This window comes from Monodelphis domestica, chromosome 1 (assembly GCF_027887165.1).
Source record: "Monodelphis domestica isolate mMonDom1 chromosome 1, mMonDom1.pri, whole genome shotgun sequence".
Taxonomy (NCBI): Eukaryota; Metazoa; Chordata; class Mammalia; order Didelphimorphia; family Didelphidae; genus Monodelphis; species Monodelphis domestica.
Genome location: NC_077227.1, coordinates 515,544,176 through 515,558,369, shown reverse-complemented (window position 1 = coordinate 515,558,369; position 14,194 = coordinate 515,544,176). Strand labels below are relative to the sequence as shown.

Sequence of the window (14,194 nt, the reverse complement as noted above, 5' to 3'; positions counted from 1 at the left end):
ACTAGATTATAGTTTGAAGAGTCCACTCCCTTACCTTTTTTTTTTTTAAATCAGGACATTTGCCCACCTCAGGCAGACAGAATCTCTTCCATTCTACATGATTAACCTGTCTCCCTCAGTTTTCTCGCTGGTAAAATGGGGATAATAGTGCCTACCTCCCAGGGTTTTTGTGAGGCTAAAATAAGATAATATTTGTAAGACACTATATAAATGCTACCGATTATTAGTAATATCATCAAGAGTACAACACAGGTAGATTCTTTCACTGGCCTAGGCTATAGTTCATCTACTCCTGATAACAAACTAATTGAGTATAACTAGCTATGTCCTCTCTTCCACCTGATTTATCTAGGGTTTCAGCTCATTGTAAACAGTTTTTGTGCTCTCCATAACAATATGAAGATTGTTATCTTTGCTAGGAGAAAAAGCAAAACCCAAATGAGAATTCAATTATTCTACTTTCTCTTGTCTTTTACTGTAAAATCATGTACCCTGAATAGTGGTCCTCCTCCTTTCTTTAATGTCCCTCTTGTACTTGTAACTTAAAAAAAATTCCATTGTCTTTTCATTATTGTTCTCAGAGTCTTCTCATTCTAATCTTTGATGCTATTCTTATTTTTATAGAACCATGTTAATGTTTTGTGAGCATCCTCAATTACCTGCCCTTACTTCAATCTCCTGAACATGCTTGGTTTCCTGGTTCCCTTCCTTCCTCCCTCCTTTCTTTCTTTCTTTCTCCCTCCCTCCTCTCTTTCTTTCTCCTTCCCCTTCTTTCTTTCTCTCCCTCCCTCCCTCCCTACCTTCCTTCTTTCCCCTATTTTGACCACAGCCTCCAGTGGAATTTAAATGGAATAAAGTAACCAAATGCCTGAGAACAGAGACCTCCCTTTTATCCTATAACCTTCCTGGCCATGATTTTTCCCCCCATCTTCCTAACCCTAGCCAAATGTAACTTCCCCATAAATACTCATCCAACAAGCATTTATTTATTAAATTTAAATTATTTATTATATGTAACATTTATTGAATGTTTGCTATGGGTCAAACCCAACGAGGGCAGTATAGAGGATAAAGGACTAGTCTTGGCATCAGGAAGACCCATCTTCCTCAGTTCAAATCTGACCTGGGTTCAAATCTGGTCTCAGACACTCTCTAGATGTGTGACCCTCAGCAAGTCACTTAACACCCATTGCTTAACCCACACCCCTCTTCTATGATAGAACCAATATACAATAATGAGTCTAAGATGGAAGGTAAAGGTTTTTTTTATTTAAAAACCTTTACCTTCCATCTTAGAATCAATACTGTATATTGGTTCCAAGGCAGAAGAGCAGTAAGGGCTAGGCAATGGAGGTTCAATGACTTGCCCAGGGTCACACAGCTAGAGAGTGTCTGAGGTCAAATTTGAATCCAGGACCTCCCATCTCTGGGCCTGACTCTCAATCCACTGAGCCACCCAGCTGTCCCCAAAGGTTTTTTTTAAAGCATTTTATTATTTTTTTTAACAAACTATTTATATTATAATTATTAAACACCTTCCATGTGTCAAATGCTTAGAATACAAAGACAAAAGTAGAATAGTCCCTGACCCCAAACTTTATATTCTAGAGGGAGGGAAGTTACAATCTATACACAAGCAAGTAAATGCAAAGTTTGAATGAAATAATGTCTTTTTTTCAAATAACAAGTATTGATTTTCTTTCTTTTACTTCCCCTAATTGAAAGAAGAAAAAGCCCCCAACATTTGAAGTGAGAGGGAGAGAGAGAGAGAGAGAGAGAGAGAGAGAGAGAGAGAGAGAGAGAGAGAGAGAGAGAGAGAGAGAGAGAGAGTGCTAACAACCAGAGGGAGGGAAGAGATAGGAACAGCCTTAAATGACCTCTCAGTTGCTATCTGGGGCAGAAGGAAGTTTTGCTTCTTTCCTACCTCTCCAGAGAGTCCTGCTTTCTATCCGTGCCTCTAAGGCATTCTCCCTACTCTATATTCTATAATTCTACACTAGATGCGGTCTTTTCAGAATTCCCCTAGAAGCTGCCTTCCTAGTTATTCAGTTAAATGAGACAACCTAAATCTCTCAGGCCGTTACTGATTTCACTGAACCATTTTCGGAATCTATTCATCGAGCTGAAGCCTCTCCCTCTTCCCTAGCTGGGATTTCTAGCTACAGCCTGGTCTGTGCTCTTCAGATGAAGCAAATATGAAAGCTTCAGTCAGCATCCTGGCCTTCTTTATGACTGGGAAGGTCTGATATCAAAGACCTGGTCTCCCTCCAAAGCTCTGGGTTTCATGGGCACACAAGGGTTTTGCTTGTTTGTTTGTTGTTTCACCGAGGCAGCTGGCTTAGCTTTTCCTGAGGTATGTCTTATTTCCCCATCGAACAATAAAACCAGCTTCATTAAGAAAATTGCAGATTCTGTAGATAGGAGTCTTGTCTGAGGAACAGAAAGAGCACGACTAGAAGAAGCTGCTTAATGAAGCCTGACCCATTGGGGGAAGACCTGAGCTAAATTGTCTACGCTTGAATTTTCTTATTTAGATACTATAATTTTCCTTCCCATATTCATAATATAACTCCCTTCTTGACAAAAACCAAGCTTCTTTTTTCTTTTCTTTTTTTTCTTTCTTCTTTTTTCTCATTTCTTACCACTTTCTAACCTGGCTACTCTGGTTGAATGCTGGGAAATTCAGGAGGGCTGCTAAAATGTGGTTTTTCTCTGGGTTCTGGTCCAAATTTTGCCTCTAGTTAACTGAATGATTTGAGACAGGGAAGCTATTTAACCCCAAGAGGCATCATGATACAGAAGAAAGAGCTCTGGTTCCAGGGTTCCTTTAACTAGATTCAAATTCAACTGTGTTTACTACCTGTATGGGTAAGCTGGGTTTTGTGGTAGACAGAGTGTTGGGTCCTGAAGTCAGGAAGACTTATCTTCCTGAGCTCATATCTGGCTTCATACACTTACTAACTGTGTGACCTTGGGCAAGTCATTTCACCTTTTGGCCTCAGTTTCCTCATCTGAAAAATGATCTGGAAAAGGAAATGGCCAACCACTCCATTATCTCTGCCAAGAAAACCCCAAATGTAGTCACAAAGAGTTGGACACAATTGAACAAGAAGTCACTCAAACTCCCTTGGACGCAGTTTCCCCAACTATAAATGGGAAGGGAAGATACTAGATGACCTCCAAGTTCTCTTCCAGTTCCAGATTTGTAATCCCACTATCTGCCATTCAGATCAAGTTGCTTAACTTCAAGGGGTTACATAGCATGTCGGTAAGGCACTAACGTCAGAATCTCCCTCTGAGATTTACTACTTGTATGATCTTGAACAAGTTAACCTACATCGCCTCAGTTTTCTCCTCTATAAAACATAAAAATGAAAAAAAAATTTAAGGAGTAGAGGGAGAACTATGTAACATAGTGGAGAGAGTATCAGATCTAGAGTCTGGAGAACTAGGATTACAAATATGGCCTGAGACACTTCCTAGATGTATGACCCTGGGCAAGTCACTTAACTCCAATTGCATAGCCCTTGCCATTCTTCATCTTAGAGACAGAAGGTAAGGATTTGAGGGGGGAGAAGGAAGGAAGGAAGGAAGGAAGGAAGGAAGGAAGGAAGGAAGGAAGGAAGGAAGGAAGGAAGGAAGGAAGGAAGGAAGGAAGGAAGGAAGGAAGGAAGGAAGGAAGGAAGGAAGGAAGGAAGGAAGGAAGGAAGGAAGGAAGGAAAAAGAAACAAAAAAGAGATAGAACAAAATAAAAAGCAAGAGAGAAGGAAAGAGAGAGAAAGGAAGAATCAAAGAAAGAAAGGGAGAAGAGAGAAAAGTTGGAGTAATAATCTCTAAGATTCCCTTTTAGCCCTAACTTTGATTCTATTAGTCTATGAGCTTGTTTGAGGGCCACAAATGATCAGAGCATGTCCTAGAGGAGTCATCAGTTTCATCTACTTCAAAGAATGGCTTTTGCTGAGGATGATCAAGAAGGCCCCAAATCCACAAAATTATTTCAAACTAGTGACTTCATTTGGTACAAATCCCAAAACATATTCACAGCCTGGGATACCCAAGTCACTTCTATATGAAAGGCTAGGCACTCTGGAAACCCATAGTCCTTCCCTGGGCTACCATTGGGTTATTCATTTCCAAATCCATCCTTGAACCATACCTCCTTCCTCAACCCTAAAGAAATTACTATTCTATGTAGGTTTCAGTCAAGGGAGTTCACTAATCAAACTGATAAATTTATAAGCAGGAGAGCTTCTGTTTGAAATTTTGATTGCCTCTTCTTTTGAAGAATGTGGACATGTTCATTTGTCCCATTCTCAATTTATTGTAGATCAATTAGACATGATATGCTAAACCCCAATTCCCATTGTGGACATGATCCCCTTTATTATAACTCTTGAAGAGAGGAGGGAATTGTCAAAAATCTAAGAAAGTTCATGGCTGTTAGTAGGAAGAATACCATTCAGTCTGACAGAGGAGGCAAGATTTCAGACTTCTTGTTTTCTAATTTACTTATTAAATCATATTTTTCTGTTGTGTGAGACAATTCTGGGTACAAATCTTCATGAGGGAAATGATATGGCCATACCATATGGAATTAACTAACAAGTGGGAGGGGTTGGCTAAACATACAAAAAAGAAAGAATGAAAAAAGAAATGAAAGAAGAAAAGTCAACCTTTGTGCTGAGGTCAGGTGATTTTTGGACTTTCATTTAACCTCATATTTTCTGGACAGATCCTGAAAGAGCAGTGCTGATACTAGACCCAAAGGTGAGCAGGATGACTGTGCTTATGAACAGCCTTTTTTTCAATGTATCCTCTCCCACATGATCAGAAAGAAGGGTCCCCATGAATAGGTAGTTTTCAGATAAAGAAATCAAAACTATCAATAAGCACATGAAAAAGTGTTCTAAATTCCTCATAATTCAAAAAATGCAAATCAAAACAATGCTGAGGTCTCCTCACACTTAGCAGATTGACCGATATGACAGTAAAGGAAAATAATAAATTTTGGAGGGAATGTGGCAAAAATGGAACATTAATACATTGCTGGTGGAGTTGTGAATTAATCCAACCATTCTGGAAGGCAGTTTAGAATTCTGCACAGAGCTTTAAAAGAATGCCTGTCCTTTGATCCAGTCATAGCACTGCTGGGTTTGTACCCCAAAGAGATAATAATGAAAACGTTTATACAAAAATATTCATAGCTGCAGTCTTTGTAGTGGCAAAAAAAAATGGAAAATGAGGCTGTGTCCCTCGAATGGGGAATGGCTGAACAAATTGTGGTATCTAATGGTGATGGAATACTATTGTGCTGAAAGAAGTGATGAACTGGAGGATTTCTATATGAACTGGAACAACCTCCAAGAATTGATGCAGAATGAAATGAACAGAACCAAGAAACTCTGAAAGTGAAACATTGTGGAACTCTCCAATGTAATGGATTTTACTACTAGTAGCAATACAATAATCCAGGACATTCCCGAGGGATTTATGAGAAAGAATGCTATCCACAGTGAGAGAAAGAACTATGGGAGTATAAATGCAAAAGAAAAACTTTAACATCACTTATCACTTGTTTATATGGGTGTATGATTTGGGGTTTTGACTTTAAAAGATTGCTCTATGGTAAAAATGAATAATGTGGAAATAGGCATCAAGTGATAACATTTGTACAACCCTGTGGAATTGCTTGTTGGCTCTGGGAGTGGGGAGGGAAGAGAGAAGGGAAAGAAAATGAATCATGTAAACTTGGAAAATATTTTTAAAAATAAAATAAAAATTTTAAATTAAAAAAAGAAAGAGTCCCCGAAATAGAAATTCTAGAATCTAACCTTCAAGAGAAAGATGGGAGAATTCTTAGGTAGAATGGTCTCTTGAGAAAAAGTGGATTACACATGGGGTCCCCAGACCTGGAAGAGTAGTAAAGGATTAAACCACAATATGGAGGGACAAAAGTTCTAGACTTTGTTCTCTGATAGTACATTGGTCTCGTGAGAAGGGAAGTTGCCTCTCTATCACATTCAAGCTAATTTGCCATCCAGGGGATTGAAAACCCTCAAGCAATACCATAAGGTTACCAGCTCATATGGGTCTCTGAGGCAAACTGACCTGATTGTTAAAGTGAGGCTCCACACTAGAAAACCCAGGTTTGTATGTTTTCTGAAGAAAGTCCAAGCCATAGGATAGCACTGAGGCTAGAAACCTGTAGAGGCCTGGAGGTAAAGGTGGAATTCTCAGAGGGAGGAGAATCGTTTTGATTGTTTATGAGAAGCTACGAATCCTTTATATGTTGTCTGTATTTTCCATGAGATGAAATGAAGGTTGTCCTATACGTAATTTGCATTCTTACCCTGAGTGAATATCCAGGAACTAAGGAAGCTTCTACTTACATATATGGAAACTGATTCATGAGCTATATTCTGAGATTTCCCATAGTAAACTTGTAATGGGAGAATTTCAAAGTGCATCAAAGAAATAATGATGTTTTGGGCAACTGCCCCCAAAATAAGACTTCATCCATGTAAGCTTAGAAAATGAGTTACAGACATACACACTACAGATTCCCTAGGATAGGCAATTTTTGCCAGACACTCATCCCTGTAATGCCTGTTCTGGACTCATTTCTCTCTTTCTTCTTCTAGACCTTCCGATGGCCAGTTGGCAGCAATATCGATGGCAATGAGATGCTGGAGATCCAGGTATTCAACTACAGCAAAGTCTTCAGCAATAAGTAAGTGCATTTAGTTGAATATGGGAAGATCAGGACCTGTTCCAGGATGGGAGAAATTATCAAAATTCTACCTTTTCTGACGAATAGCCCTTGGGGTTTAAAATAAAAAATGCCAGAATTCCTGGGCCAGTAGCTTTCTTTTCTAACAGAGTGATTGCCCTTGGTAAAATTATCAAGAAGTTGTTTCTTCATAGGATTTCCCAAGCTTAACTATGACATGGCTCAGTTATAATCAGGGGTGTGCTACATATCTAAGAACCCCTCTCTGGGAGGGAAAATGTATGCAGGAAATACTTTTAAGTTGATTTTTTTATTAACATTTTCTCTATTCCTTTTTATAGTCTAGATAATCAGCAAAATAATCAATCAAGTTTAGATTTGTAGTGTTCATCAATTTCCAAGGTGTAAACACTGGAACTCAAAATTTAACAATTGGTTCTTTGGAGTCAAGTCTCCAACACACTTCTGGAATGACACCCACTACTTGCATTCTCCTTTTCTCTATCTGAAAGGTGTTTGCTGTTCTTACCTTCACATGTGTGCACGCATGCACAGATACACACACAGAGCTCCCCATGACACTGAAGTAGGGAAATAATTCAGAGATCCCATCTTTTTGAGTAGCTTAACTAATTCGAATCAGCAATAAATGACTAACTGCTAGACTAATCTTGATTCACTCATATCAGAGATCCCCTTTCTCACCAACTTAATTAAGATAAAGGCACAGCTTTAATCACCAGTTATGACTGGGCCATGACTGAGATGGGGTGAATGGGTGGAGGGGGGGGTTCCAAACAACTTCCTCAGAGAAGTTTGGCAGATGAAAAGGACAGAATCCTGGCTCTGTAGTCAGAAGATCTGCATTCAAATCCAGATTCTAGCCTGCATTGCACAACCATGAGAAATCAACTCACTCCCTTAGATCTCAGTTTCTTCACCTCTTAAAAGAGGCTGTTGGATTAGATGGCCTCTCAATGTCCCTTCCTGTTCTGATTCTTGAAAAGTAAATTTAAAAAAAATAACAACCATACCTGCCATACAAATAAAACACAGTAAAGTTTGAGGAGCAGGATTTCATAATGGAAAGAGCAAGGGATTATCAGAATATTAAAGGAAAAGAAATAGAGAAGGAAATGGAGGATGTGAAAATTGTTAAAGTATATTGAAAAGTCCATAAGATCCATTGGATCATAGGAATTGAGCTGGAAGGGGATTTAGGGACCATATACTTCAACTCCCTCATTTCATAGCCAAAGGAAATGAGGCTCAGAAAGATTAGGTGACTTGCCCAGAGTCAAACAGTTAGTATTGTCAGAGACAGGATATGAACTGAGGTCTTCCTGACTTACTGATGCAAATTCAGATCCTGTCTCAGATGCTTACTAGTTGCATGACCCAGAGCAAGTCACTTAACCTCACTCATCCTCCGTTTCCTCATCTGTAAAATGATAATTAAAAAATAGCAAGTACCTCTGATTTCAAGGATCAAATGAGATAATTTTGTAAAGTACTTCACAAACCTTAAATCACTCTCTAAATGTTAACAATTATTATTATTATAACTCTATATTCAGCATTCTATTACTCCATTATCCATTTTTAAACCCCATTTATAAAAACAATGCCTAAGTCTTTGGAAGTAAAACTAGCTGCTATAAAAGCTTAAATAATTGAATATGGAACTTCATTATTCATTCTAAAATGTCATCAAGATGGCAGATACACAGGGACAAAGAAGTCTGTGTCCTCCTTTAAGCAGGGCGCTTTGTCCTCCAGGACTTCTCTCCTTCCCCTATGCTAGGTCTAGTTAGAGGAGGATGTGGGTGATAAGAGAACCAAAGGGAATACAGTAAGGAAAGAAGTTTCATGGGAGAAAGGGTCATTCATGCATATTACAGAGTCAGGACCCTGTAATGCCCAAGGAGAGAACTCTCCGGTTTGCTGTGAGGAACAGAGGAGTAGGAGGGAAAGGAGAGAGAAACTCTTCCTGGAGCTGGTCCCTGGTAAGGCAGGAAGAGGAGTTGCCCCATCTCCTCAGTTCTTCATCTATAAACTAGAAACACAATAGAGAAGGAAATGGCAAACCAAGAAAAACCAGTGGGCAGACTGAACAACAATAAATGTATTTTTATTCATTTTGTTAAACATTTCTCAATTACATTTGAATCTGGTTCAGCCTCTCTCTGGAGTTTTGCAGGCCACTTCCTCCCCCATTCAACTTTTCCACTTCCTATCTCTCATCTTCTCAAGTTTGGCATCCCTGGAGTCGAGGATATGGTGGAGAGGACAGTCTGAGGGGTAGGAAGCAGAGGCTCCTCCAGGATGTATAATTGGCCCTAGTAGACACATAGAAAGAAGTTGAGGCAACCTGAACAAAAGGAGACTTGAGACCCTAACTGTGGACTAGGGAGGAGAAAAGCAGAGCTGGGGTGACGGCCATATAATGGGCAGGAAGTCCTGCCTTGATGCAGATTCATCAAGGAGAAAAATCAATGTGGAGCAAGAGAACAGATGCTGGATTTGGAGTTTAGTTCAGAAGAAGGTTTCAATCCTGCTTCTGCTTAATAACCAAAGTAGGCATTTACAGTGCTTTGAAGTTTACAAAGAACTTTATGAACGTAACTAGTCTATGGAGCTCTGGCCACAGAGAAGATGCCCAGCATGCCTCTGACTAGTGGGAAGAGGACCAGGAACACCACCAGAGAAAAGCTGTTACAAGAACCATCACAAAGTAGGGTGATGTACAGGAGGGGAGAGCCCAGTTCCTGGAGTCCAGGACCCCCCATCCTTGGCTGTCTCCCTCTGCTTCCCCTGGCAGGCACTGGTAGGGGGAAACATGGCATCACTCTCATCTCTATGGTTTGACTGATGTACATCTCCTTCTTCTCTGCCTCATGCTGGCTGGACCCCTGGCAGTTCTTGACAGTTGTTTTCTGGTGCCTTTCCTCCTATCAGTCCTTGCCTCACAAGCCACATTTAAGCCTCAAGACCAAAGGCAGTCTGGGTGGTCGCTCCCAAAGCAAGTCCAAGGCTACCAGAGCTTAGGGAATGTTGAATAAGCCACCCACCACCAGGCTCCTACTCTGTGGCTGAGTCTCGGTGGGCAGGGAAAGAAAGATGTTTGCACATACATTATGATTTCAGTGGAGCCTCACACCAAGCCTGAAAATTAGGCACAACAAGAATAATTATCCCTATTATATAGATGAAGAAATGGAGACTAAGAAAATAAAAATGACTTGCTCATGATAACAGCCAATAAATATCAGAAAAGGTGTATGTGTGTGGGTCATCTTTGAACCCTGGTTGGCCTGTGTAGGAGAGAAGAAAGTGCACTAATTCTGGAACTAGAGGACCTGGGTTCAAATCTCACTCCTGTTTCTAATAACTGTGTGAGACTGAACAAGTCACTTAATTCCTCTAGACCTATTTCTTTAGCTGCAAAATGGGAGTGGGGGTGAGAGAGTAGACTAGACAATCTCTGAAGTCTCTTCCAGCTCTTAATCTAGGCTCTTCAAATCTAGCATTCTAGCCACCACAAAATGCCATGTGCTTAGGGGCAGCTACATGGTTCAGTGGATTGAATCAGATCTAGAGCAGGAGGTCCTGGGTTCTAATCTGACCTCAGATAGTTTCTAGCTGGGTATCCCTGGGCAAGTCACTTTGCCTAGCTCTTAACCGCTCTTCTGCCTTGGAACCAATACACAGTATTGATTCTAAAGTGGAAGATGAAGGTTTAAAAAATGTTATGAGCTCAATTTCCTATGGGAACCCCTTTTTTTCAGATTACAAATGTTTTATTTTTCCCTTCTGTCATTCATTGTCATCACAGACCATTTCCTCATCTGTAAAATGGGAACAATAATAATACCTGGAGTATTTCGCTGGCTTTGGTGTAAGATTCAAATGACATAATGAATATAAAGTGCTTTGTAAACCTTAAAGCATTATATGAATGTCAGTTATAATTCATTAGCACATGCTGAGTTCTTGAAGAACTGCAGCTTGGCTAATTCAAGACCCCTGCCCTCTTAGAGCTTACAGCCTGGTAAAGAAGGAAGACCCAAACAGCAGAGAATAAGAAGTGCATTTTAAGAGTTCCAAGAACAAAACGCCTTAGAGATGTCCCAGGTGCCCCAGGATCCCTCCTCCCCACCTCAGCTCCCCATTGTGCTGCCAATGGCCCCTGAATAATGCAAGGGATCCAGGAGTAAGGCAACATGCTCAACCTGGCCCAAGATACCTGATGCCCTCTCCCAGAGGAAAGTGCTTGAATTATTCAAGGATGTCACAGCGCCTGGCAGGGGCTTCTTTGTGGCTGCTCTGCCCTCCCACCTGCTGCCTCAGGCTTCACTTATTCCAGGGCTAATTAGCTGGCAATCCAATCTGGGTTACACAGGCTATCCAGCCCTCCCTCTATGTAGGGAGCTCCAGGCAGGAGACTGAGGACCAGCCTCTGGCTTCCAGACTAAAGTAAGGGTGGGGCAGGTTTGGAGGACACCCACAGTCGAGAGGCCCCAGCTTTGCAGCAACCTCACTACAACATTTGGGGTTGCTGGAGTAAAGATATCAAGTCAGGGCACTGGAAAGGTATCATGAGGTAACAAGAGAATTCTGGATTTCAGTAATAGCAATGAAAAATAACAATATTTCTATGGCATTGTAAGGTTTGAAAGGAATTTCTATATAAAGTCTTAATTATTCCTACTTCTAGTCTCTCCTGTTAATCTTTCTCACTGTATATTTATCCTTCACTGCTCCTTCCTGTCTTTTCTCCCTCTTTCCTTTTCTCTTGGAATCAAAAGAATCAGGTTTTAATCCCAGCTTTGCCATTTACTAGGAAAGGACCTTGGCGAAGTCACTTAATCTGAGTCTCAGTATTCCCATCTATAAAATGGGAATGATAACTGCTCCAAGAGCTCATGAGATTGTTGTAAGGGTCAAATGAAGTGATGAAGTTCTTTGTTAATTGCCAAGTGCTATCCAAGAGAGTTGCTAGTAGTTCTTACTTAGCACAGACCATATTTACTTGCTTACTAGTCAGAAACTTAGATTAGTAGAGATAGAAGTCTTGGAAATCATCAAGATTAAGTGCTTTGGCCAAAGACCAAAAAGTAGCAGAATGGACTTAAACCCAAGTCCTCAGAATGTTCTTTTTGCCACATTGTCTTTAAATTGCCACTTTGCAAATAGCATTTTCTTTCATATTTTTTAAACCCTTACCTTCTGTCTTAGTAATAACTCTAAAACAGAAGGGAAAGAACTAGATAAATGGGAGTTAAGTGACTTGTCCAAGGTCACAAAGCTATGGAGGAATCTGAGATCAGATTTGAGCCCAGGTCTTCCTAAATCCAGGTCTGGCACTTTATCCATTGTGCCACCTAGCTGCCCCCAGATAGCATTTTCCAACTATTCATTTTTCCAAGGGATTTATGTCCTTCCTTTTTTGCCCATTCATCCACCCGCCTTTACAAAATTTCCTCAGTGCTACTGTTAACGTTTCCTCAATATTAATAAATGTAATGAGTTCCTCACAGCACACTCCTAATTCTGTTAATTAAGCCCTAGCCCCATGATGGCAACCCTATGGCACCTGTGCCAGGGGGAGCTCCTCCCTTCTCCCTCTCCATCACACCTGAAGACATTTTTTTCATATCACCTGCCCCTCTGCCCAGCAGCCCAATAAGAGCACTTCTTTCCTCCCCTGTCTGGGAGGACATGCACTCACATGCAGTATGAGAGTGAAGTTTGGGCACTCAATTTCTAAAAGGTTCACCATCCTTGCCCTAGCCCTATCAAATATGAGTACCAGTTCCCCTAATAACCTTTCCTTCACTGATGGATCTGAAATCTGGTTATTTCAGATTGGGAGAGGATGGAAGCTTATCTGTATTTACTAGAAGTGTCCATTAAAACAGAACTTGAAGTGAAAGAATAAAAAGGAAGAGAGTCTAGAATAATATTTTCTAGAAGTCAGTTCCCCTAAGATCATTGTAATAGCTTACATTTATACATCTGCAACTTTTTCTCAGACCCAACCTTTGAGTGTTACAAAATATTTTTTCCCAATAACATTGTGAGACACAGTGGTCCAAATATTATCACCTCCATTTTATAGATGAAGACAATAAGGCTCAGGGCATTTCTATAACTTATCCTAGAATCATAGAGAGTTAGAAAATAGTAGATAGCATTTGAACCCATGTTTTCTGATTACGAAACCCCAGTGCTCTTTCTACCACACCATGTTGCTTCTAATTGTAAATAGGCACATTCTGTTGTGTCTATACCAGTCCCTACTGACCTTGTGGAATATGGGCTGAGCCCTCAGGAGTCCTATCAATTGTGATGCTTTCACTCATTTTCTCTGGACCCCTTGGTTTGATAAAAATGTACTCAGTATCCTGGGGGCATAATGGAGGCGTCCTACTGGTGTCACTTTAGTCAAATTGCTTTACCTACATGGAGAGGCTAATAAGTGTCCTTATCTGTAAAATGAGAAGATTAGACCAGCTGGCCTGGAGGAGACCTTCCAGCCTTCTATCTATGATACTATGACAGATATACTGCCCAGGAGCCCAGGCAGGTGAACATACACAGAACATAATCCTGCACCATCTGGAAACCTAGTGAATGTGTGCTCAAAACCCAATTTCTCAGATTTTTCTTTATGCCACATTGCCTCAAAGGCCCTTATGTTACCACTCTGCAAGTGGTATTTCCAGGATATTTCATTTTCCAAGGTGTATATGTCCGGCTCTCTTCACCATCCATCCATCCATCCATCCATCTGTCCATCCATCCATCTGTCCATCCATCCATCCGTCTGTCATCCATCCAATTTTCCCAATTTCTCTGATGCACACAACATACTCTTCACTCTGTTAATTAAGCTGCAGGTCCAACAAATATAAATTGAATTTGATGATCTCAAAGGTCTCTTCCCGTTCAAAATTTCCTTTGATCCTGAGGATTTATTTAATTTTAATTCTCAAAGAATGAAGGTGAGCCTCTGAGCATGTGCAGGCAAACAGCTCTATGCTGACCCCTGGTGGTGTCCTGCCACATCACACCATCCCTGCCCTGCCCTTGCCTGCCTCCCAGCAACTACCTGTATTTCTGGTTTCCTCCAAGGAAGGGTCTTTCTGATTAATGAACTTCTGGGGTATAGACCCTTCTCTTCTGCAGTTTTATGGTGGTTATTTGGAGTGTGAGCCAATATTCTACATTAAGAAGCAAAGCTAGGGGGCAGCTGGGTGACTCCATGGATAGATATGTACCTGGTATCCTGGGGGCATAATGGAGGCATCCTACCGGTATCACCTTAGATGAGAGGTCCTGGGTTCAAATTTGACCTCAGACACTTCCTAGCTGTGTGACCCTGGGCAAGTCACTTCACCCCATTGCCTAGCCTTGGAACCAATACACAGTATTGATTCTAAGATGGAAAGTAAAGGTTAA

At 40.7% G+C, this 14,194-nt stretch overlaps 1 protein-coding gene across 3 annotated transcripts in view; it reads left to right on the top strand.

The window, feature by feature from the left end:
• The window catches only part of OTOF (otoferlin), a 181,508-nt gene that overhangs the window by 44,907 nt on the left and 122,407 nt on the right, over positions 1 to 14,194 (top strand). For all 3 annotated transcript variants that reach the window (XM_007475949.3, XM_007475948.3, XM_056813149.1), the window contains exon 3: positions 6,642 to 6,730. In XM_007475949.3, coding sequence (XP_007476011.1) covers positions 6,642 to 6,730 — 89 coding nt within the window. The remainder of the gene's footprint in view (positions 1 to 6,641; positions 6,731 to 14,194) is intronic.